Below are 24,677 nucleotides of genomic sequence, written 5' to 3' on the forward strand. Positions count from 1 at the left end.
ACTAAAGGGCAGAAATCTTTGGCCCAAATTTAACCAAAGCTTCTTCAGTTCTGCTCCCTTGGGGCTTCAGCTCAAAAGTTTATGAACTCTTAGGCAAGAGGTGGTAGAGACACAGCCTCTCTTTTTCAATAGTTCTTCCTGGATGAGAGCTAAGTTCCCTTGGGGAAGGACTCCATCCTGAATTAGGGCAACCATCCAATTACAATTCCTCTTGTATCTTTTGCAAAATGAGAGCCTAGGGTCAAAGGTACTGAGGCAGTCTGTGTTCTAGGGGCAAGTTCACTATCTCTGCAGGCCTTTTTATATTCATTTAAGTCATCCAAAGCCTCATATTTTCCTGAGGTGTGAAATACTTCATTTGTACCTGAAAACGACCTTTCCCTTACATTTCCTGGTTTCTGTCTTTGCTCTTATGTTCAATACCTTTTTGAAGGCTAAATAGGGCATTCCCTTCCATGTAGACCCTTGTTCTTAGATATAGAGGTAAACTTTGGAATCAGGAAGATTTGTGTCCAAACTACTTCTGACACTTATTATCTGTGTGATCATGGTCAAGTCACCCTCCTGGATCTGTTTCTTCATCTGTATTAAGTGGGGTGGTTTAGTTGGTCCTTGATCATTTGATTCCCCACCCTGTGTGTTCCCCCCCCCCTCCCGCTTCTTTATAAGACTGCATCAACCAGAGCCAGGTTAAATCAATTAGTCAAGGGAACTTGAGTCCCTCCATTGTGGTGGCTACATTGTGGAAGGTATGGCCAAATGGCAGGAGATGGGGGAGGTAAACTTCCCATTCTGCTATAAGTGAGGTTTTCAGCCTTACTGTATCTCAGACTTCTGACAAGTTCCTCTTTACTTTTCCTTGAATTATTAATCTGTAATCATAAAAGCCCAGTAGAATTCATTTATCTAAAGAACCATTCCCCACAATTTACATAGAATGTGACTGTGTATTGGAATAGGCAGCAGATCTAATTTTTTACGTAGGTGCAGATTATTACTTCCTAATCCTATTTCTCTCTTAACCTCCTGGTTTAATGGCACCCACAGTGCTAGAAGCATGTATTTCTTCAGCATATAATATTTGGGCACTTTTGTTGCTCAGACACTGTATTTAAAAGTTTGTATTTTTATTTTTAGGGGGAAAATCCCAACAAACCACTCCAGAAAGCTGCCAAAAGTATCTACCGTATCTAATTAATAGGAAGTATTTATGTGCTAAGTATTAAACACAGAATTATAAAACCTACAGAATCACTGTAGATTTTTCTTTGAATCATAATCTTAAGAATTATACCACACAGAGTAGAAAGAATGAAATCTGTACTTTGAGGGAAAATAGGCTTTGATTAGAATGCTTGTGTTGCTTTAAATACTAACTCTAATCTTAAATGTCACCAAGCATAGATTTATTTATCTGGATTTCTGAATGCAATAAGGAAAATATCTGAAGTTAATCAAATAAAACAATTTGAGCTTTAGGATACCAGAATCTCAGACCTGAAAGTGACATTGGCTAATATCCTAGTCCAATTCCTTACCTAATGCAGGAAATATCTCTCTAACAAATGCACCTATATTTGAACACCCCCAGTAATGAAAGTTAACTTCTTCGAAAAGGTGGCCCCTTTCTAGTATTTAATATTATTAGAATGTTTCTTCTACTGAGCCAATATATACTTCCCTATCACCCATTGGTCCTAGTTTTTCTCCTCTGCAACTACAAAGAATAGTTGTAATCCCTATTCTACCCAGCAGCACTTCCAGTGTTTAGAGACAGAGATCATGGGCTTCTCTAGGCCAAATATGCTCTTTTCCTTCAGTTGACTCCCATGTGATATTTAATGAACAACACTTCTTTAGAAGGCTTTGAGGGTCAGATTCTCCTGTGTTTGAGGAAGCACATTAACCCTTTTTGGTCAAACTAAGTCTTTGCCTATCTTTTGCCTCCTTGTGCCGTAATAAGCACACTTGGAGCACAGAATCTCATGAATGAAAGGGTTTTACCTGAATTCAGAATTAGATCAAGTATACGTATTTAAGGTGGTTAAATAACTGTGCTCATGGTGGTATCTGTAAGGATTGTACCGTGTTTCAAGGTGAAGGGAGAAGGGTTTATAAGGAGAAATACTTACACCTCTCTCTCTTGAAATGAGTTTGGCTGCCTAGGATAGTGAAGAGTGGTAGAATGGTTCCCCCTTGGAACATTTTCTGGTTAATGGAATCCTTTAGGACAACTGAAAGAGTTTCTGTGTTCAGGTTATCAAATGCTCCTAACCATCCAAATATTTTTCTCTTAGGAGGCAAATAAGAAGCAAGTGTGATGATATAGATAAGAAGACATGGCTAGACTGGATCTGACCTCAACTTTTATCATTATGGTCTTTTATTGTTTAGTTGTTTCAGTTGGGTCCAACTATTCATGATCCCATTTGGGGTTTTCTTGGCAAAGATATTGGGGTGGTTTGCCATTTCCTTCCTCAGCTCAATTTACAGATAAGGAACTGAGGCAAACAGAGTTAAATGTCTTGTCCAGGGTCACCCAACTAGTTAAGTGTCTGAGGCCAGATTTGAACTCAGGAAGATGAGTCTTCCAGGCCTGGCTGCCCATTGTGGTCTTACTCAACAATATATGTAGTTGCTGGAACAGAACAGTTCATGAAACATGAATCCTTTTTCTCCATTTCAACCACAATGCTGATGCCAAAGGAGAAGGTTCTAGAACAAATACCCAGGATGCTGGTGCCCTATGTCTCTTAGCCTCCACCAATCTTTCCCCCGTCATAACAGATGTCATCATGACATCTATTGACTATCACTAAATGCATTCTAACCTTTAAGTTGAGTATTTCCATCAAACAACTGTTGAGGTAGCCCAGGTGCTGGGGGATGGGGGTTGGGTGTCCTCCAGGAAGCTTGAGACCAGCATGATTTCTAATATTTGGTTGAGGTCTAATGAGAACTCATAGCAGGAAATTCTGTAAGGAGAAAGAGACAAGAGAGGGTACTGAGGCCAACACCTATCTTGGGCTACCAGGAGACAAAGGCAGAAGCTAGGACTAGTGGCAGAGGGTAAGGCTTAATTCCGGACACCTTATCTAGAAGTGCAGCTGCAGTGACACCCAAACTGTGGAGGGAACAGGACCACAGTGAGCCTGCTTACCCCATCTAAGAGTGTGGGAGGGGAGAAACTTGGCAGTAGCAATTTTATTTAAAAAATTATTCAAATCCTAAGCATCTTTGCTAAGAGAAAGAAATTTTAAATGGGCAGAGATTTCCCATGCTTTTGAAAATCTCTTTCCTATATATGCTATTTCCACTCACAATTTGTAGATTCCCAAACAAAAGAAAAAATTCCACAGTAAGATAAAGCATAGTAATGAAGTTCAAGTAATAATCTGATTCATTAGATAGAATAATACTTAATTAACTTGTGAGATACCTTGGAGGATCATTTTCCCAAAACCTTTGAATCTATCTTTAACCTCTCTTGCTAAGGATTTTACTTTTATTGGGAGTGGGAGCTAGTTGAAAGTAAATTCAAGAGATATATCAATTAATTTGAATTAACCAAAGACTTCTTCCTTCTCTTAGTCAGATCATCGCTTTAATCCAGTCAAGGCATGGACTGCTCTCAAGTGGAAAAATCAAGACCCCTTTGTCTTTGTCTAGTCACTGACCTAATTCCATTTTGAGTGAGAACAGATTTTTTTCCTTGAACTTTGATTTATTATTAGATATGGGCTAGGCTTTGAAAAGGATGTAAAAAAGGATTTCAGGATAGGATGCTGATTGAGAATTGACAAGGTTTTCTATTTAAGTGGGACCAAGGATTTCAGGCAAAGTACTGTCCTAATATTATTTTGTAATATCTACCCTAATGGAGTGGGTGTCATTATTCTTCCACAATATGATATTCTAAAATGCAAAATAAAAAAAGGTTACAACCAAAAATAAATTCCCTGTAAAATTTAGTATAATTTTACATGGGAGAAATAGATCTTTAATAAAATACAGGATTTTATAGCATTTCTGATCAAATAAAAGAGTTGGGTGATTTTTTTGAAACATAACTACAGGATAAAGAGGAACCTAGAAAGGTAAATACATTTGAGTTGGCTATAACTCAATGATGATAAAGTGCTTATATTCTCATAGGAAGAGAAGAGACAAGTGTCCCATCAAAGTTCTGCTATCTTTGAGGGTCACAGAAGGAGTAAAAAAAGACAAAAACTAGTCCTGGGAGTGAGGGGGTGGTTATATTATATTTTGTCAGTTATAAGAGAGAAAATGTAAGGTGGGGGCAGAAATACGTTAGATAAGAAGTGAGAAAGAAGAGGGAGAGACTTACTGCTTTTCTTTATTGGGGTGTACTAGAAGAATATACAAATAACAAACATGGAAGAGAGGATGAAGGGGATGAACATCTCATAAATCTCATTATTATCTGAAATAGGCAAAGGCGAGTTGAACGCAACACAATTTGGTATGGAAATATATAATAGAGAAACAGAAAGAGATGGAAAGTGGGGTGTAAGAAGAAAGGTAGAAATGAGGAGAGGCTAATCACAAAGAAGCAAACTTTAATTTCAAAGGGTAGATCACAAAAGGAGGTTTAAAAGGAGACAAAGAAAAAAATAAGAAGTGGTGATTATTTCTGGGAAGGATGAAGAGAGGTCAGGCAAAGGAGTGTGATTGGATCACTTCAACTACAGATTATTTACATTGTTAACATGCCTTTTCTTTCCCTACATACCTCTGGGTAAAGAGAGGAGTGTGGGAGACAGAGAGGGAAAATTATAAAAGGATATATTGGAGGAAAAACAAAACCAACAATTGTAACTGCATGTGAATGAAATGAATTTACTCATGAAATAAATGGTGGAGGTAGCTGAATGGAGTAGAAAGCAGAATCAAACAATATACAGGTATTGTTCCACATCAAGACTGTCTGCATCATGGTTTCAATATATTGTAGGTTGGCATAAGAAAATAAATGTGAATTTTTGGGAGTTTTTTGGAAGCCTCAGATTACATACGAAGGCTAGCAGACAACACAGAAAAAATTTAGAAACTCAGAAATGCATAATATATATATATATAGTATTGTACAAAATCAACATATTCTTTAATACCATAATAACTCAGACTTCTTTTCTGGTATGAAAGGAGGGCCAGAAAATTTTACACAGCTTTTCCAGATCATGGGGGTGCCACCCCTAACCCATGTGATGTGGAAGGGATAACGGTATTATTCAAGAAGTAAACTTGAAAGATAAAGATTGACACAGAGTTGAAATGAAAGATTGAAGCAGAATTCATCATGTCTCAGGAGAAATTGTTAAAAAGCAGGAATGACAATCATAATTTCAGCTAAAAGTATAATTTTAAAAATACATGGTTAAAAGAGATAAGCAGGGCACTAAATCATGTTTAAAGGCACCATTGATAATGAAAAAAATCATCCTTAACATATAGGCACCAAATGGCATACATATCTTCTAAGTACTGAAAGGAAAAACCAATTAAATTACAATGAGAAATTGACAGGAAAACTCAACTAGTTGGGAACTTCTGTATGCACCTTTCAGACCTAGATAAATGTAACCAAAAAGATAAATTAAGAGAAGTTAAGAAATTGAATAGAATTTTTGAAAAGCTAGATGTGCAAAGTCTCTGGTGAATAATGAATTGGAATCAAAGAATATTCATATTTTTCATCTGTGCACAGTACTATGTGTTAGGGCATAAAGGCCTCATCAAAAGTAGTAGAATAGAAATATTAAGCACATTCTTTATTGACTAAAGGGCAATGAAATTGAAATTTTAATCAATAAAGGCAATTTGAACAAAGGATTCAAATTTAAAGGGAAGCTAAATAATATAATCCTAAAGGATACTGTAGGTCAAAGAACAAATCATAGAAGTAGCATATAATTTTATTGAAGAAACTATTAATGAGACACACTGAAACTTCTGAGAAGCAGTCAAAGCAGTTGTTAGGATAAAAAATGTCTGTTTCTAAGCACTCTCATCAAATGCTTTATAGAGATAAAGAACAGAGCATTGAATTGCGCAAAAAAGAATTTTAAAAAAATGTTTAAAAATCCCCAATTACACACAAAAATAGGGATTCTGAAAATCAAATTAGAGGGAAACAAAAATGAAACAAAAAAACATTAAATTGATAAATAAATCAAGAACATAAAAAATAATAAAATAAATAAACCATTAAGTAAGCTGATAAAATGAAGGGAAAACTAAATTATCATACTCAAAAATGACAAATTAAAATTTATGACGTGAAGAAGAAATAACGGAAATTATATGAAACTATTTTGTCAGACATGCCCAAAAATTGATAACAATGCTATGGATAATTATTTGCAAAAATATTAAAAACTCAAAATTGCAAAACAAAAATGGAGAATTTAAATAACTCAGTCTTGGGGAAAAAAAAATTGAACTCAAGTAAACTCAGTAAGACTAGAGCCAGATGGATTTACAAGTGAATCTTGCCAAAATTTAAAGAACAATTAACTCTGAAATTGCATCATTGCTTATAAAAATAGAGAAAGAAGACACCCTACTAAACTTTTATACAAGAGTATAGTCTTGATATTTAAACCAGGGAAAGATAGAGAAAAGATAGAAACTATTGACCAATATCTTTGCTCAATATTCATGCAACGATTGAATTAAAAATGAGCAAAGATGCAAATGCCACATATTTACAGTGGTTATATACTACGATTAGTATATAGTATATATTGAGTTGTAAAATATAAGGGCTATATTAGGTTGGATTTATACTGGGAACAAAGGTTTGGTTCAAGTTCAAGAAAATGATAAATATAATAGACTGTATTAATAACAAAAATTTTAAAAATCACAAAATTATATCAACAGATGTAGATTAAAAAACTTGACAAAATGCATCATGTATTTATGTAAAAAAAATTTGAAGCATAGGAATAAATGCACCCTATTTCATAAATGGTAAAAATATCTATCTAAAATCAAGACATAGCATCATCTTAATTTTTTGTGTTCTTAGTTTTTAAAAGTACAACTCATTGTATCTTAGTAAATTCTATCAAGGCAATAAAAGAAATGTCATTCTGGTGTTATGCTTTTCCCAACATTAAGTCTTGGAAAGTAGAATCTAAATCTATTTTGTGAATAAGCATGGTTAACTAGCTTGCATGATAATTATAGCATTATCTTTAATGGAGAAATGCTAGAGGTCTTTCAAGTAAGATCAGGAATAAAGAAAGATCATCCATTATCACCACTATTACTTGATATAGAAATGTAGTGAAGGGTATCTTCTCTTCTCATCTATTTTGTTTATTGATATGATATTTTATATTTAAGTTGTATATCCATTTGGAGTTTGTTATGGTATCAGTGTGAGATGTGAATCTAAATTTAATTTCTACCAGATTATTTTCCTAATTTTTATGAGTTTTGTCAAAGTGTGAGCCCTTACACTGCACCCCCTCCCCCAAATAGTTCTTTTTTTTTTAAATGCAATTTATTTATTTAACATATTTGGTTTTCAGCATTGATTTTCACAACAGTTTGAATTACAAATTTTCTCCCCATTTCTACCCTCCCCCCCCACTCCAAGATGGCTTATATTCTGGTTGCCCTGTTCCCCAGTCAGCCCTCCCCTCTATCACCCCCTTCCCCTCTCATCCCCTTTTCCCTTCCTTTCTTGTAGGGCAAGATAAATTTCTACGCCCCATTGCCTGTGTATCTTATTTTTTAGTTGCATACAAAAAGTTTTTTTGTTTTTGAACATCTGATTTTAAAACTTTGAGTTCCAAATTCCCTTCCCTCTTCCCTTCCCACCCACCCTCCCTAAGAAGTTGAGCAATTCAACCTAGGCCACACATGTATTATTATGTATAACCCTTCCACAATACTCATGTTGTGAAAGGCTAACTACATTTTGCTCCTTCCCAACCCATCCCACTTTATTGAATTTTCTCCCTTGACCCTGTCCCCTTTCCAAAGTGTTTGTTTTCATTACCTCCACCCCCATCTGCCCTCCACTCCATCATACCCCCCCCCCCGCCTTTTATTTTTTTTTTTATCTTCCTCCCTCTTCTTTCCTGTGGGGTAAGATACCCAACTGAGTATGTATGGTATTCCCCCTCAGGCCAAATCTGATGAGAGCAAGGTTCACTCATTCCCCCCTCACCTGCCCTCTCCCCTCCTCCCATAGAACTGCTTCCTCTTGCCACCTTTATGCGAGATAATCCACCCCATTCTATCTCTCCCTATCTCCCTCTCTCAGTATGTTACTCTCTCATCCCTTAATTTCATTTTATTTCTTTTAGCTATCTTCCCTTCATCCTCAACTCACCCTGTGTCTGCTCTCTCTCTTTTACATATATATATATATATATATATAAACACACATATATATATACACATACATACACATACATACATATACACATAGATATATACATACATACACATTCACTTATATATATATACATAAACATATATATATATACATATATATATATGCATATTCCCTTCAACTACCCTAATACTGAGGTCTCATGGATCATACTCATCATCTTTCCATGTAGGAATGTAAACAAAACAGTTCAGCTTTAGTAAGTCCCTTGCAATTTCCGTTTCTTGATTACCTTTTCATGCTTCTCTTGATTCTTGTGTTTGAAAGTCAAATTTTCTATTCAGTTCTGGTCTTTTCACTGAGAAAGCTTGAAAGTCCTCTATTTTATTGAAACTCCATATTTTGCCTTGGAACATGATACTCAGTTTTGCTGGGTAGGTGATTCTAGGTTTTAATCCTAGCTCCATTGACCTCCGGAATATCGCATTCCAAGCCCTTCGATCTCTTAATGTAGAAGCTGCCAGATCTTGGGTTATTCTGATTAGGTTTCCACAATACTCAAATTGTTTCTTTCTGGCTGCTTGCAGTATTTTCTCCTTGATCTGGGAGCTCTGGAATTTGGCAACAATATTCCTAGGAGATTTCTTTTTGGGATGTATTTGAGGAGGCGATCAATGGATTCTTTCAATTTCTATTTTGCCCTGTGGCTCTAGAATATCAGGGCAGTTCTCCTTGATAATTTCCTGAAAGATGGTATCTAGGCTCTTTTTTTGATCATGGCTTTAAGGTAGTCCAATAATTTTTAAATTATCTCTCCTGGATCTATTTTCCAGGTCAGTGGTTTTTCCAAGGAGATATTTCACATTGTCTTCCATTTTTTCATTCCTCTGGTTCTGTTTTATAATATCCTGATTTCTCATAAAGTCACTAGCTTCCACTTGCTCCAATCTAATTTTTAAAGTAGTATTTTCTTCAGTGGTCTTTTGGACCTCCTTTTCCATTTGGCTAATTCTGCCTTTCAAAGCATTCTTCTCCTCATTGGCTTTTTGGAGCTCTTTTGCCATTTGAGTTAGTCTATTTTTTAAGGTGTTGTTTTCTTCAGTGTATTTTTCAGTATTTTTTTGGGTCTCCTTTAGCAAGTCATTGACTTGTTTTTCATGGTTTTCTCGCATCCTTCTCATTTCTCTTCCCAATTTTTCCTCTACTTCTCTAACTTGCTTTTCCAAATCCTTTTTAAGTTCTTCTGTGGCCTGGGGCCAGTTCATGTTTTTCTTGGAGGCTTTTGTTGTAGGCTCTATGACTTTGTTGTCTTCTTTAGGCTGTATGTTTTGGTCTTCTTTGTCACCAAAGAAAGAATCCAAAGTCTGAGACTGAATCTGGGCACGTTTTCGCTGCCTGGCCATATTCCCAACCAACTAACTTGACCCTTGAGTTTTTCAGTGGGGTATGACTGCTTGTAGACTAACGAGTTCTATGTTCTACGTTTGGGGGGGAGGTGCCAGCTCTGTCAGAGCCGCACTCCTCCTTCCCCAAGGACCCCCAGTCCAGACTGGGCTTAGATCTTCAGCAGGCTGTTGCACTCCTGCTGTGATCTGCCACTTAATTCCTCCCACCAGGTGGGCCTGGAGCCGGAAGTAACAACAGCTTTAGCTGCCCCACCTCCGCTGCCCCCTGGGCTGAAAGCCGAACTCCTTCCACTCCCGCAGCTTTTCCCACTAACCTTCTCCGCAGTCTTTGGTGTTTGTGGGTCGAGGGGTCTGGTAACTGCTGCAGCTCACTGAATCAGGGCGCTAGGGCCCCCTCCGCCTGGCTTCTGGTCTGGATCGTCCACGCCGCTCAGGCTGGGCTCTGCTCCACTCCGTTCCCAGCTCCCAGCTCCGTGTGGAATAGACCTCACCCAGAGACCATCCAGGCTGTCCTGGGCTGGAGCCCTGCTTCCCTCTGCTGTTCTGTGGGTTCTGCCGTTCTAGAATTGGTTCAGAGCCATTTTTATAGGTTTTTGGAGGGACTCGGGTACGGAGCTCACTCTAGTCCGTGCTTACCAGCCGCCATCTTGGCTCCGCCCCCCAAATAGTTCTTATCCTTGGATTTGTTGAACACTGTATATAATTGCTTTTGGCTCTTATGTATTTTATGTGTTCCACCGATCAATGGTGCAAGTTGATTACGTTGGTAGGAGACTTCTTGAGAAGAGGAAGAATGATGGTCTCTTCTGAGAACTGTGACCATGAGGAGGGAAAGATGACCTGGGGCAGCATGGAGGTGACCGTGACCAGGAGGGTGAATAGTGTCTGATGGCAACTAAGTTGGGGTCCATATGAGGCTTAAGAATCAGAGAGAAGGGCAAAAACACTAGTGGGTTCAGTTTTCAATCAGTAATACCAAGGCTATTTCGCAGGAGGTTTCAAATCCCTTCCTTCCCCTCCCCCAACATACACACACACTTCCATCTTTCTGATGTATGGGTCTTGGAGGAAGAGGGGATGAGTTTGTATGTTTTTGGAAATGTATGCTGATATACTTCCCCCTGTTTTTTATTATTAATTTCTATTTTGATTAACTATTATCATTTGAATACTATGTATCACCTGGGCCTATAGTATAGGGAACTACTTAACATCTAGATCTAACAACTTCAGATATTCCCAGATTTTTTTTTAACTCAGTTCATTCTAGAGACCCAAAGAGATGAGAAACCATTCAAAGTCCTCATGTTTGAACTCAGTTCTGGGAAGGTACAGAACAGGCTGTAGACTCACTTTTCTTCTCACTCCTTGTGTTGATCCACCAAATTGTCCTGGGGAGTTGATAGCATTATTTGGAGGTTGGTGTAGGGAGAGTGGTTGTTGTGCCATATCTTCAGCACCATTTTTACTTTTCCTCAGAGGACTCTTGCAGTAAACACACTCTCTCTTTTTCCAACCTTTCACCTCTCATAATTCAAGTTAATTCCACCTCCAGTAACCTCTTCTCACACATACACACCCATCCTCTGGAACAAACTTCTACCTTCCCCTCTATTTCTCCATCTTCATTGTTACCTCAGGAAAATCTTTCTTCCTTTTCATTCTTCCCTTTGTTCCATCTAGGAACCAAGAATGACATGAACTGTAGTTGACAAGCATGAAAAGAGATCTAGTGATGCATGTGTATCAAAGAAAAGTGAAGTCTTAAGTTTTCAATGGAAATTAGATATAACAGAGCCAGGGCCATCAACCTTAAAAGTTTCTAGAAGCCTCCTTCAGAATTTCCACTTAAGTAAGCTTCCATCTACCTCCTCATCCTCCCTTAATTGAATTTAATTTAATCTTATTTTCCTGGAGTAACAAATTTCAAGATAAATTAAAACATTTATCCAGTTTTATTGGTTTTCTATTTTGTTCCCTAGTATTACAGCAATATTTTTTCTCCTATTGTTTGTGTGTGTGTGTGTGTGTGTGTGTGTGTGTATGTGTGTGTGTGTATGGTGGGGGCAGGGATGGGAAGTGTGTGTTATTTCAGCCATGTTAGGGGTTGAATGAGAGATTCTTAACCTGGAATCTATGAACTTAACTTTAAAAATTCTTGTAACTGTATTTCAATAGAATTGGTTTTCTTTGGTATCTTATATATTTTGTTTTATGTATTCATGAACATTATTTTGAGAAAGGGTGACTAAGCCTTATCATAGTGCTAAAGGACTCCATGACACAAAAATGGTTTAAGAACCCCTGCTAGCCTGGGACTCTAAACACTTTTTATACCATTGTTTCTATGTGAAAATATGTTCCAAGTTCCAAACAAGAGTTTTACAATTGAACTTTGGGAATTTGACCCGTTTGTAAGTTGGGGACTATCTGTGCTTTCCTCTTATGTTATTTTGAAATGAAGCATAATAACAAACCAACTCTCAAAGCAGTTGTGGCATTATTAGAGTTTATCACACACAATACTAATAAATACAAGGGAAAGTGAAAAAACCCAGATACCTACAAAGGAATTGAATTGAGCAAAGTTGTCTTATTGCATAAACTTATTCATGTTTATTTTCCGAGGGTTTATTTTATTTTATTTTTGTGATTTATAAAGTCCCTAAGGAAAGAGATGGCAGAGTTTTTTCATTTTATTTTACATAGTAACCAATTAGAGTTGATGATAATTTTTTAAGTAGAATTTTGGAGATGCATCTTTTGTACTGGTAGCTTCAGAACTTAGGACAACCAGAGGTTCCATTTGTCATACACTGTTATGTGTGACTTAAGCTTTGTGATCTGAATCTTGTGAAATTCCACATGATTATTCTTTCCTGTTTTGAAATTTTAATATAGTCTAATAAAGAAATTGCTTTCATTTTATCCCCAAAGATGAAGATCTTAAAATGAACTCATTGCAGCTGACATTATAACTACTAAAGAAATAAGGGCTTAATATGATCATCTTGAAAATCTTGGTGCACATAGATCAACTCTGCAGACCTCTCTATATGAACCATAGAACTACATATAGAACATATACATTCAATATGAACTAAGGTTCTAAAGAGAATCATATTAGACTATACTGTGGTATAGAGGGGCAGCTAGGTGGCACCATAGCGCACAGAGTGCTGGACCTAAAGTCAGAAAGACTATCTTTCTGAGTTCAAATCTGGCCTTGGACACTTACTAGCTATGTGACCCTGGGCAAGTCACTTAACCCTGTTTGCCTCAGTTTTCTCATCTGTAAAATGAACTGGAGGAGGAAATGGCAAGCCACTCCGGTATCTCTGCCAAGAAAACTCCAAATGGGGTCATGAAGAGTCAAACATAATTGAAAACAACTGAATGACAAAAATAACAATATTATAGAGGGTGACTGACCCATATGCTGCATGAAGGGAAAACCCTTGAACCCAAAGGATTTGGTTTGGTTGAATATGAATCCTACAGATGATGTGAAATGGGTGATATTTATTCCTCCTTCTGCAGCCAGTCATTCACAGAGTAATTTTGCATTTTTTTTCCCAGGTACCTTGGGATAACAAGACCTCTGACATATCCTGTGAGACAGAATGGCAAATGTATGGCCAAAATGATCCTTTCCGTGTGGCTCCTCTCAGCCTCCATCACTTTACCTCCTCTCTTTGGCTGGGCCCAGAACGTTAACGATGATAAAGTTTGCTTAATCAGCCAGGATTTTGGCTACACAATTTACTCCACCGCGGTTGCATTTTACATCCCGATGTCTGTGATGCTTTTCATGTACTACCAGATTTACAAGGCTGCCAAGAGAAGTGCTGCTAAACATAAATTTACTGGTTTTCCCCGGGTTGAAGAAAATAATGAAGGTGTCATTTCAATCAATGGCATGGTGAAGCTCCACAAGGATCCTGAAGAATGTGCCAATTTTTCCAGACTCCTTAAACAGGAGAGGAAAAACATCTCCATCTTTAAAAGGGAGCAGAAAGCAGCCACCACCCTTGGGATTATTGTTGGGGCCTTTACTGTATGTTGGCTACCATTCTTCATCCTCTCTACAGCAAGACCGTTTATCTGTGGGACTTCCTGTAGCTGCATCCCATTATGGATGGAGAGAACATTCCTGTGGCTAGGCTATGCAAACTCCCTTATTAACCCTTTTATATATGCCTTCTTCAATCGAGATCTGAGGACCACCTATCGCAACCTGCTCCAGTGTCGATACAGGAATATCAACCGGAAACTTTCAGCCGCAGGGATGCATGAAGCTCTGAAGCTGGCTGAAAGACCTGAATTTGTGCTGTAAGGTCATTTGTCATTCTTTGTGTCCTTCATGCCCTTTTATGTTCTCCAAACCACATATTTATTATCTTTTAAGTGTTTCAGATCTCATCCACCATCCCCACCACTACCCCCATTGTGTTCAATGTATCCGCAAAGGTCAATTAGATTAAAGAAATTGGATAAATTTGTGGAGCAGTGAAAAGAGTGCTGGGCTTGGATTCCAATCCTGATTCTGCAACTTAACCTATCCCTAACTCTAACCAGGGATAAGTCTCCTAAACTTTAGTCACCTAAACTTTCTGGATCTCGGTTTCCTAATCTGAAAAATGAGAGATGAGCTAGACAATCTCTAATACTCATTCTAGTCTGTAGCTTTATGATACAGTGTTTTATGGAAGGAATCAGTTTGGTTTTCTAATAGCTTGCAGCAGAGCTGATGAAACCAAAGAGGAAAATTTTGAATTTTGATGAATGTTTCCCCTTATCACTGTGTGACCAAGAGATGGTGCTTTAGGCTTTAGTCGTCACTCCTCTTTGTTTACAACATTCTATGTTTTGCTAGATATCCCCGAGGATCATATCTGTCACAGCGCAAATTTTCTATGAGGGAGGTACAGGGTTTAAGTGTCTTTGGATCAATATCTGTGTATGTGGCCTCCAAGGACTGTAAGCCAGAAAGTGAATTATTTATAAGTTGCTAGGACCTCCCCACCCCACACACCTTACTCCTTTTTTATAACTGAAGGGTAGTTAATATGTACTTTTATATATATTATTTATATATTCTGGGACAGCTAAGTAGTGCAATGGATAGAGCACTGACCCTGAAGTAAGGAGGACTAGAGTTCAAATCCGGCCTCAGACATTTACTAGCTGTGTGACTCTGGGCAAGTCACTTCATATCAGTTGCCTCCAAAACCAACCAACCACACACACACACACACACACACACACACACACACACACACACACATACACACATAGTGCAATTTTTTTCAATTAGCAAATCTTCCACCCCTACTGGAAAAAAAAAACAAAAAATTCACATTAGAATATATATATATAATATATATATACACACATACATACATACACATATATACACACACACACATATATACATATATATGCACACACACATATATATACATATACATACACACATACATATATAGTCAAGGAAAAACAAATTTCTTCATTGACTATGTCTAAAAATGTAGGTTAACACAAACTTTGAATGCTATATCAGAAATGAAGGATGAGGTTAAGTACTGAGTGTAAAGCTCTACTAATTTGGGTGAATTATGGCAGTGAAAAGTCTGACTCATGGAATATTTTAAAAGAAATACAATTTTTACTCTTTCAATGGCATATAATAACTCCAGCCAAGCTGACAAGAAGAGTAGACATTTTTTCAGCCCCAGAATTTAAAAATAGATGAGAATAATTTGTAAATGCTTATTAACTCTTGCAGTCAGTCAGCAGGTATTGAACATATACTAACTATGTAGAGAAAGACCAAAAATAAAGATGATTCCCGGTGACAAGAAACTTATTCTCTAGGGAGAACAGCAGGTAGAGTTAGGGAAGGAGACAACAGATAATAAAGTCCATTGTGTGCTAGAGATGAAATGGATCAGGATTTAGAGGGGAAGATCACCATTAGTTGGAGGAGCCAGGGAAGGCTTCAAGGAAGAAGCGGTACTTTTGTTGCATCTGAAAGGACAGGTAGCAGAAGTTTGGCACAACAGAGCATTTTAGGAAGTGTGAATAGCATTAGCAAAAGCATGGAAATGGTGATTAATAAGGTGTGTGGGTTGGCGGTAAATATTAAGTAACCAGGACTGGCTCATTGAGGAAAAGCAGGATATTAGATTGCTCATTAAGGTGGGGCCCGATTCTGGAGACATTTAAAGGGTAGGTTGAGGCATTTGGCCGTTATAGGATTCTGAGCAGGGTTTATGATGAACATATCTTTTTCAGATGATTATCCTAGGAGTAGAGGATTGTTTGAAGAGGGGAGAGACTGAAGACAGGGACTTGTGTCATAATCCTAGATGTGAGGGAGAGGCCTGGACTAGGGTGGTAGCTGGAGAAATGGGTTGGAAAGTGGTGAATAAGAGAGACGGTGAAGGAGGAAGGATAGGACTTGGTGACGGGTTGGGGGAAATGGAGAAAAAGAGGAACAAAAAGTAACTCCAAGACTTTGAGTCTGGAAGAATGGCAATACCACCAGCTGGTATGAGTAGAATGGAAAGGAAAGCTGGTTCAGGGAAGAAGGTAATGACTTCCTTTTTAGACACACTGATAATGAAATCATCTGTGTGGAAATGTCCATCGGGCATTCGGAAATGTTCCCGTTATCGTTGAGTCATGTCTGGCTCTTCATGACCTCACTTGAGGTTTTCTTGGCAGAGATACTGGAATGGTTTGCCATTTCCTTCTCCAGCTCACTTTACAATAAGAAACTGAGGCAAATAGGGGTTAAGTGACTTGCCCAGAGTCACAAAACTAGTAAGTATCTCAGGTTGGATTTGAACTCAGATCTTCCTGACTACAGGCCCAGCCCTCCATCCACTGCAGCACCTAGCTGCCCCAGGCATTTGGAAATACAAGATTGGAATTTGAGCTGAAGAAGCAGAATTGGGAGTCATGAGGCTAGAGGTGAAAGTAGAAGGTAAGATAGAGAATGATACCTCAAGTATTTGAGAGAGCAGAGGTCTAAAGACTGAACTTTATGGGATGCCTATAGTAAGGGAGTTAGAAGAGGGTCTGCAGTGTCCTGTAAACACATAGACAAGAGAGTTTCAAGGAGAAGGTGCTCAGTGGGAGAGAGAAGCAGAATGGGACAATGGAAAGAACGCTGCATTGGAGTCAGAGGATGGGATTCTAATCTCACCTCTGCCACTTATCTATGTGACCTTGGACAATCAATCTACAAGCACTTATTAAGCATCACCTCTATGCAAGGCATCAGTTAACCTCAGCTTCTTCCTGGGTAAAACGAGAGCATTGAACTTGATGACCCGGAGTTTTTTCCAGCTCTATAATGCCTGGCTTAGGGTAGGAACTTTAGAGTAAGAGGTAGAGGGAGTGAGTGGTGAGGGAACAGAAGCTTCAAATGTGGTCCACTGGTTTAAGAAGTTTGGTAAGGAATAGGAGGTAAAGACGACCACATGTGGAAGAAAAATGCTTCCATAAGGAGCTAGAAGGTACAGAAGGATCATTCAAAGGGTTTGTTTTTTTACCCCCCAAGATTGGGAAGACCTGGGTATGTTTGAAAGCAGAAGCTAAGGGGCCACTGATGTCAGAGAGATTGGAGATATTTGAGGAGGGAAAAATAATGAAGCAATTCCCCCTCTCTGCCTTCCTTCTGCTCTATAATGTGAGAAGGACTCGGGCCAAGAGAACAGGTGGAGAAAGTACCTTTAATTGTGAGAGAATGGCAAGAAGGGAAGAAAGGATAGAGAACATAATTGTAAGCTGTTAGAATTGGAAAAGAGCTTAAAATAATTTGGTCCAACTCTTTTATTTTTACAAATGAGTAGACTGAGGCCAAGAGAGGTAAAAAGACTTGTCCAACTTCGAATAGTGAGTTACTGGAAGATTCAAGTCTAGTGCCTTGATTCTTTCCAGGATATCATGCTGCCAATAGCGATATGAGCAAATGGAGATGGGAGAGGATGAGCCATTCAACATTACTGCTTTGTGCTTGGCGGGAGCAGAGGAGGCCACCCACTGAGCTTTGTTGAGAGGTGAGGGCAGGATTACAGTTTGAATACAGTGGAGAGGGTTAGAATAACTGTGGTGGGAAATGAGCTAGGGAGTACCTCGCATTGACAGGATGCTCTAAGACTTACAACAGGCTTTCCTTATAAATTCACCTCCTTGAGAAATTAGTGGTGCTAATCTTATTTTCCCCAGTTTACAGACAGTAAAATTGAGTCTCAAAGGAGTGAATTGACCTGCCTGGCGTCTTGTTACCAGTGTCAGACTTGGGATTCGAATCCTGGTCCTCTCACTCTTCAAGTCCAGAGCTCTTTTAGCGGTACCACAAGAAGTGAGTAGCTGAGAGGAAAATGAAAATGGAGGAGAAGGGAAAATACGCAGATCTGTGCTTAAAATGTCCCCAAAAGAATTTCCTTAAGAAGGTTAGCACTTCCTTTGCAATTTTGCTTTCGTGATTGTTCTGCTTCGTAAATATTTCATAGAGCAAAGGTAATCTTCAGCCTAGCCCTACATCTGGAGCACCACTGATTTCCATTAGTGGAAAGCAAATTAATGAGATTTTGCCAAACCAGTCAGAGAATATGCCCAGAATCAAACATTCAGGACAGACTGCATTGTGGGAGCTTGCACCTCCACTTCTGAAAATTTATCAGGTTAAGCAGGCAAGCCCTTGCTGATGACATCCTTCCTTTTCTTCCTTAGCCCTCTTCCACTCACCCTCTTTCTGCCTTTTTCCTCCTAAGCCTTCTTTCTTGGAGCTCCAAAGGAGACAGGAACAATTTTCTCAGGACAAAAACCAAGCAGTCTTGGTGGTATGGGAAACAGGGTGCTTAGAGCACTGACCTAGAGCTTATGGCCTCAGTTCTTTGTTCCCTCTTCTTCCTTTATGCCTTTCTTATCCCAGTGGCAGGATAACGACCAGATGTACCATGAAGGAACATAACTCTAGGAAGCTTCTGAGCCTGGGGGGAAAGAGCCACATCATAGGGCCCCTCCCTTGTTTGCCTAGGGCTTGGGACCCTCTGATTCTGGAGCAGCAGAACTAGGGGCTTCCTTGAACCTTCTTTGCCACAGATGGCAGCAGAGTGGACAATGCTCTGGTATCATCCCTCCCAGGGAGATATGGTAGGCAGGGCCAAGCTTGGGCAAAATGGGCAAGTAAGCTTTTGGCCCCTTAACGTCTTCCCCCTCCCATCACCAACTCATGCTTCTTTATTACTCAAGAAAAAAATGTGACATAGTCTCCAACTTTCCGCATAGAGACGAGGGAACTGAAGTATGGAATAAGGCATCCATTTCCAGACATGGCCAATGGGCTGATTTGTTTTGTTTGACTTTATTTATTTATTGCAAGGCAGGTTCAGTGGCAGGGGGCGGGGGGGGGGAGTTGGTGAATAATTGGGAAATGACAGTGATATTTAAAATTGAAAAGTCAAGTTTAAAAAGAAAAAAAGTAAAGGTGGTGATGAAAATATAATATAAAATATATTATTTTCAACTCCATATATAAAGAAAAATTTCGTAATTATAGCTGCTAAAAAAATGGATCAGGCTGACTTGCTAGGTACGGACTGTAAGTGTTTTAGCAGGAGGTAATGCCTGTCAGGAACGTAGTAGTTGAGATTCTTGCACTGAGTAGGAGTTTACAGGATGTCATTTGATAAATACATAAATATTTATGTTTATAAATATTTTATATTAATAGTTATGAATGTTATATAAATATAGTTATCAATTCACATTTTGAACTATAAATTTCTCAAGTCATATTTTGGACTCTGCCCTCAAGTTCTAATCATGGTACACTTTTCTGTGTAGGAAAGGAATACATATTCCAATTCACATCTTTTACTCTGGTTCAAGTGCTAATCAAGGTAGCAGTTGGTGATGGCTCTGATGGGGGTTAAGGAGCCCATAACAAGACTCTAGTATAATCCCAGAATCTTGGGCACCAATTTAAAGGGCATTTTCAGTAGGTGAATACTGCCATGTCAAAGGGAATCTAGGCTAATACCAATACTGCGCCATTTTGCCATATATTAACATGGAGGTTCCCAAACTCATTTGGCCTATGTCCCCTTTAAAAAAAATTATTCAGTGCCTCCCTGGAAATCTACTTCCTTTAGCTCTTTTTTTTAAATTGCATCATTTAAAAAACCATAATTTTTTTAAAAAAATGACACATCTTAAATTTAATAATTTATTGTAAATTTGTGGGGGTTTTCCTGCATTGAAATTTTGATGACACAATACTGCATCATGTAACCATATAATATTGTACAGTAAACAAGTCATTACATGCACATATTCCTGTTGATGCATGCTAGAGTTTCCAACATGCTTGACACATTTTCCTGCCAACACTTGCTTGCTAAGACCTGTCCATGGACTTGACCACTGGTCGATTATAACTTGTATTTTGTGCATTGATTTGGAAAATAGTGTAATCACTACCACTTTGACTGTTACACAACAGAAGAAACATGTGCCAATGATTTTTCATAATTTTTCTTATCTTTTTCCTTATGCTTGTACTTCCCCCTTAATTTTATTCAATGCCTCCCACTTGCAACCAAGGCTACTACCATGCCTACCTCTCCCCCATCATTCCAGCACTCCTCCAGGGCGTTCTTTCCCTTACTTGGGGAACCTCTGTATTAACACTTCTAGTTGGTCTAACTTGTGCTTAGTGAAAAGGCTTTACATTTCCCTTATCTAGGTTCTTTTTGGGATTGAGGGGGCCAGACATCAGGCACTCCCTGTTCATTTTGTATCCGTCTTGATTTCAGGACTTCCTATACTGAGCTGCCTCATGGGTTGGTGTGACTAGCATACATGTCTCCACATAGAGAATGACCCTATCACTGTAGACTGGAAATGACTTTTCATATCCAACTCTGCAGTGCCTTCTCATAGTGTCCAACAGTGGTGGGTTTTTTTGTTATTTGGTGTTAAGAGAATACACAAAATGATTTGGAAGTGGGATGAGGCGGAGATGCTTCATGCTTAATAACATAATATTCTCGGATACATTTGTTTTTTGGGAATGTACTCACTTTAAGGGACAATGCAGCATTGAATTGTAATGTGAGCAGTGTTCTCCCTGGATTGTTTTGTGTGTGGGCAGGCACCATTTGAAGCAAATTCAATTGCATTAATTTGCAACTTATATTTTCAAAGTACTTGATAATCACTTTTAAGTGTCCTTGAACATATTTAATAATTCTTGTGTGACAAAGTTTGGGACTCTTCTCAAATACTGCTATTTTTCCTAAACATAAGATTAACAGGATTTTAAGTTTATAAAACACATAGATAAGATAGCAAATTAAAGAAGTTCAGCAACATTTGTGTTTTTGACTTGGCAAGGTTGGAAGAGTAAGAGAATTTTAAGGTTGTGAGGGACCATGTAGGTCATTCCTTAACTTAAAGCTTAACTTAATTCCTTAATTAATTCCTTAACTTAAACTTGCTGTTTCTTTGATACATATTCTCCTAATTCTCCCTTCATTACATCTTATATTTCATGCTGTTGAAAGTTATTTCAGGATGATGGGCCTAAAAATATCTATCATCTTTGAAAAATGTGTGGTCATGGAAGATGAAAGAATAGCAGCCCTGGATAATCTATATATATATGAGCAATTTGCAAGGTTAGTGTACTTGTGGAAAAAAAAATCATTTGTTCAAGAAATATTTATGGAGTACCTTTTATGTGCGTGTCATTGTTAAAGACACTGCAAGAGATAAAAAAAATCTAAGGCATACTCCCTGCCTTCAAGAAGTTTGCAGTGTTTTTGTCTATATGAGACACTCAGAGCATTTAAATCATGCTAAAAGGGCAGTAAAAGACAAAAAAATGTTCTAGATTGGGGGATAGATAGTGAATGCAATAAGAATTCACAAGAGAGAGATCATTAAAGGCTTCATGGAGCAGGAGTGGCTTGAGCTGGCTTCTGAGGAATGGGTAGCATTTGGCTAGACAGAGAGGAGAGGGGAAGATATTCCAGGTAGAGGGGAAAAAAGCATTACCTTTTCATCTATGGAGATGGAAATGGCCAAGGTTTAATTTTGGAGAAGAGCCTGGATGGAACAGAGGGTTTTTTTTAGTGGAGAACAATGAGAGACATGGATATAAATATAAGTTGGAGCCCAGAGGATGAGAAATCTTGAGTATCAAAATCAGGAGTTTGGACTTAGTTCTGTAGGTAGAAGGAAACCATTGGAGAGTTATGATGCGAGCAGCATGATGAGGAGTGTTTTAGAAAAGTTCATCTGGTAATGGTTTGCAAGGCCTGTTGGAAGGAGGAGAGCTGGGCAGCACTTATATTATCATAATTATCTAGACCTGAGTTGGCATCATGGTGTAGGGGAAAGAGCACTCTGTATTTGGAGTCAGAGGAATGGAAATCAAATGTGTGGCTCTGCTACTTCCAATCTGTGCCATCATGGATAAATCACTTTGCCCCTGTGGGCCTCGGTTTCCTCTTGAGTAAAATGAAGCAGCGTACTTCATGACCCATAAATTTCCTTCCATCCTGAAAGCTTGTGTTTCTGAGATTGTGATTGTGTTTCTGAGCTTGTGAATCTTGAGGTTACACAAGATGAAATTTATATAGAGGGAAGTGAAAATGAAAAAAGGAAGGAAGGAATGAGCCCACTCAGCTTGTGGCTTCCACCATGGATTTGGATGAACAGGAGTAATGGGGCCCTTCTGTTCTGAAGAAGCTTAGCAGGGCATGATATCGGGCCCAGAGAGCCGTGAATTCTTCGTATGTGCCATTCTGGGATTATGTGGGGCATCTTTCTCATTCCAGCAAATCCCTCAGGTTTTATAGTAGCTGTATTTCTGGTTATAAAACAGTCAGCAAAAACTATTCTTTATATTCTTAATTTTGGTTCATAAAAATGTGGTCTGGAGGTAGTTGAAAAAAGTCCATTCATGCTGCTGAAGAAATGATGGCAGTTGTCTGTCGCCAAACTGTTACTCAGGGACTCCAAGATCCAGGGAGAATTTAAGAAGGGTACTCTGAAATCACAGGTCTAGTCCCTAAGCCTAGTGCCAATGCCTTCTAATCCAGAATTTATAAATATTCATTTTAAGTCTTAGATTTCCTGGGTCTACCAAACATCACTCTTTTTGTGGCCATTTTTAGTGGTGGTTGTGGTGGAATTATTGGTAGGAGATGTGTGGCCTTGTTCCAGAAAATTAGGTTTTTGTGATGTGTTTTTCTCTCCAAAAACATTAACAACAACAAGGAAGAAGTAGAGGAATAAAGGCATTTTTGGAAACATTCTTTCCACTTAGCATTAACTCAGCAAATATTCATTATATACTTATTCTGTGTTGGGTCTAGGAGTAGTCAGTTTAAGAGCTAGGGATAGAGAGCACACCTGTGATTTCGTTGGTATAGTGAACTCCCAGGTGGGGAAACTCCCTTTACCTATACAAATTAGTGAATTCTCTATGACTTCTGATCTTAACGAGTTGCTTAGAACACCAGGAGGCTAAATGAACTGCCCAGAGTCACAAAGCTAGTATGTTTCAAATGCTGGACTTCTACTCATCTTTCTGGCTTTGAAGCTGGCCCTCTGTCCACTAGTTCACACTGCTTCTTAGTTTTGGATATGCAAAGATAAATAACAGCTGGCTAAGCTGCCTTCTTCATGAGATTGTGAGCTCCTTGAGAGCAGGGATTGTCTTTTGCTTTTTTTTTTTTTTTGTATCCTCAGTACTTTGTACAGTGCCTGGAATACAGGAGGTGCTTAGTAAATGCTTATTGACTGATTGAGGAAGAGGATGGACACAACTCCTCTGAGCCTCGGTTTTCTTCTCATATATGAAACAAGAAGATTGGACTAGCTGATCAGAGATCCTTTCCAGCTCTAAATCAACAGTCCTATGAGTTGTAGGGAGATTTTACTAGATTGAAAAGCTGGGTTCCTAAACTCCAAATTCTGTATTCTTTTTGCTGCTCCACAATGTCTCTTTTATGTGGCAGGCTCGTTATTATTCATCATTTTTCTTTTCAAACAAGGTAAATACCATTCCATTTTGTAGGCAATTTTAAGTGTTCTTTTCTTTTTTTTCTTTTTCCGCTACAGATCTATCACCAAAGTGAGTTTCTAGATTGTTATTCAGGGCTGCTTCATAAATATGCTGAGTGCATGGCAGCTTACGAAAATCAGGAAAAAGACCGGAAAAGGGCATACCATTGTTTTTTTTTTTTTCTTAGAAGCACCTCTAACCCCTTTAGAAGGCACAATTGATTCACCTGCTTTGATTCTATAAAAATTAAATCCATCCACTGAGAAATGAAAAATCATGTTTATGGTCCTGCTAAATTATTTTCCTGTTTCTCTCCTATTTTTTTTTTTTACAGACAAAACTCTGACTACAATCGGAAAAAAAGTCATGATTCATGATGCAGAGCAGAATGACGGAGCCTGAAATCAACAGGGGGTGAAAGAGGTGACTCACTCCTGGTGAAGAAGTTTCTGGCTTTCAAAATGCAGCTTCTCCTGTGGAAGGAACCATTCAAATGTGACATCAACATGGATGATCCATTGTATGACATGCGCTGATTTAGAGAGGGATGATCTCTCACTCTCTCTTGCTTGCTCTCCATTTGTAAATCAATGCTATTGTGTACAAATGAAAATCAATGTCTGCGTATGACTCCAAGATCATGTTTTAGCAATAAGCACATTGACAAACTGAGTTCCATAGAAGATGGAAACACAGTTTCTAGTGCTTCACATCTGTCTAAATCTGTGTAAGTGAAAGGAAGTCCTAGTTCACAGTCCTCATGCTTCTGAGGCAAGATGTTATTATGAATATTCAGGGATCATTG

The 24,677-nt window shown here is 38.5% G+C and overlaps 1 protein-coding gene across 1 annotated transcript in view; it reads left to right on the plus strand.

The window, feature by feature from the left end:
• Positions 1 to 24,391, plus strand: part of HTR7 (5-hydroxytryptamine receptor 7) — a 103,575-nt gene extending 79,184 nt beyond the window's left edge. Inside the window, exons 2-3 of the mRNA XM_036735950.1 lie at positions 13,360 to 14,112; positions 24,207 to 24,391. Coding sequence (XP_036591845.1) covers positions 13,360 to 14,112; positions 24,207 to 24,249 — 796 coding nt within the window. The 3' untranslated portion in view covers positions 24,250 to 24,391. The remainder of the gene's footprint in view (positions 1 to 13,359; positions 14,113 to 24,206) is intronic.
• The last annotated feature ends 286 nt before the right edge of the window (positions 24,392 to 24,677 follow it).

The sequence above is a fragment of the Trichosurus vulpecula genome, chromosome 8 (assembly GCF_011100635.1).
Source record: "Trichosurus vulpecula isolate mTriVul1 chromosome 8, mTriVul1.pri, whole genome shotgun sequence".
Taxonomy (NCBI): domain Eukaryota; kingdom Metazoa; phylum Chordata; class Mammalia; order Diprotodontia; family Phalangeridae; genus Trichosurus; species Trichosurus vulpecula.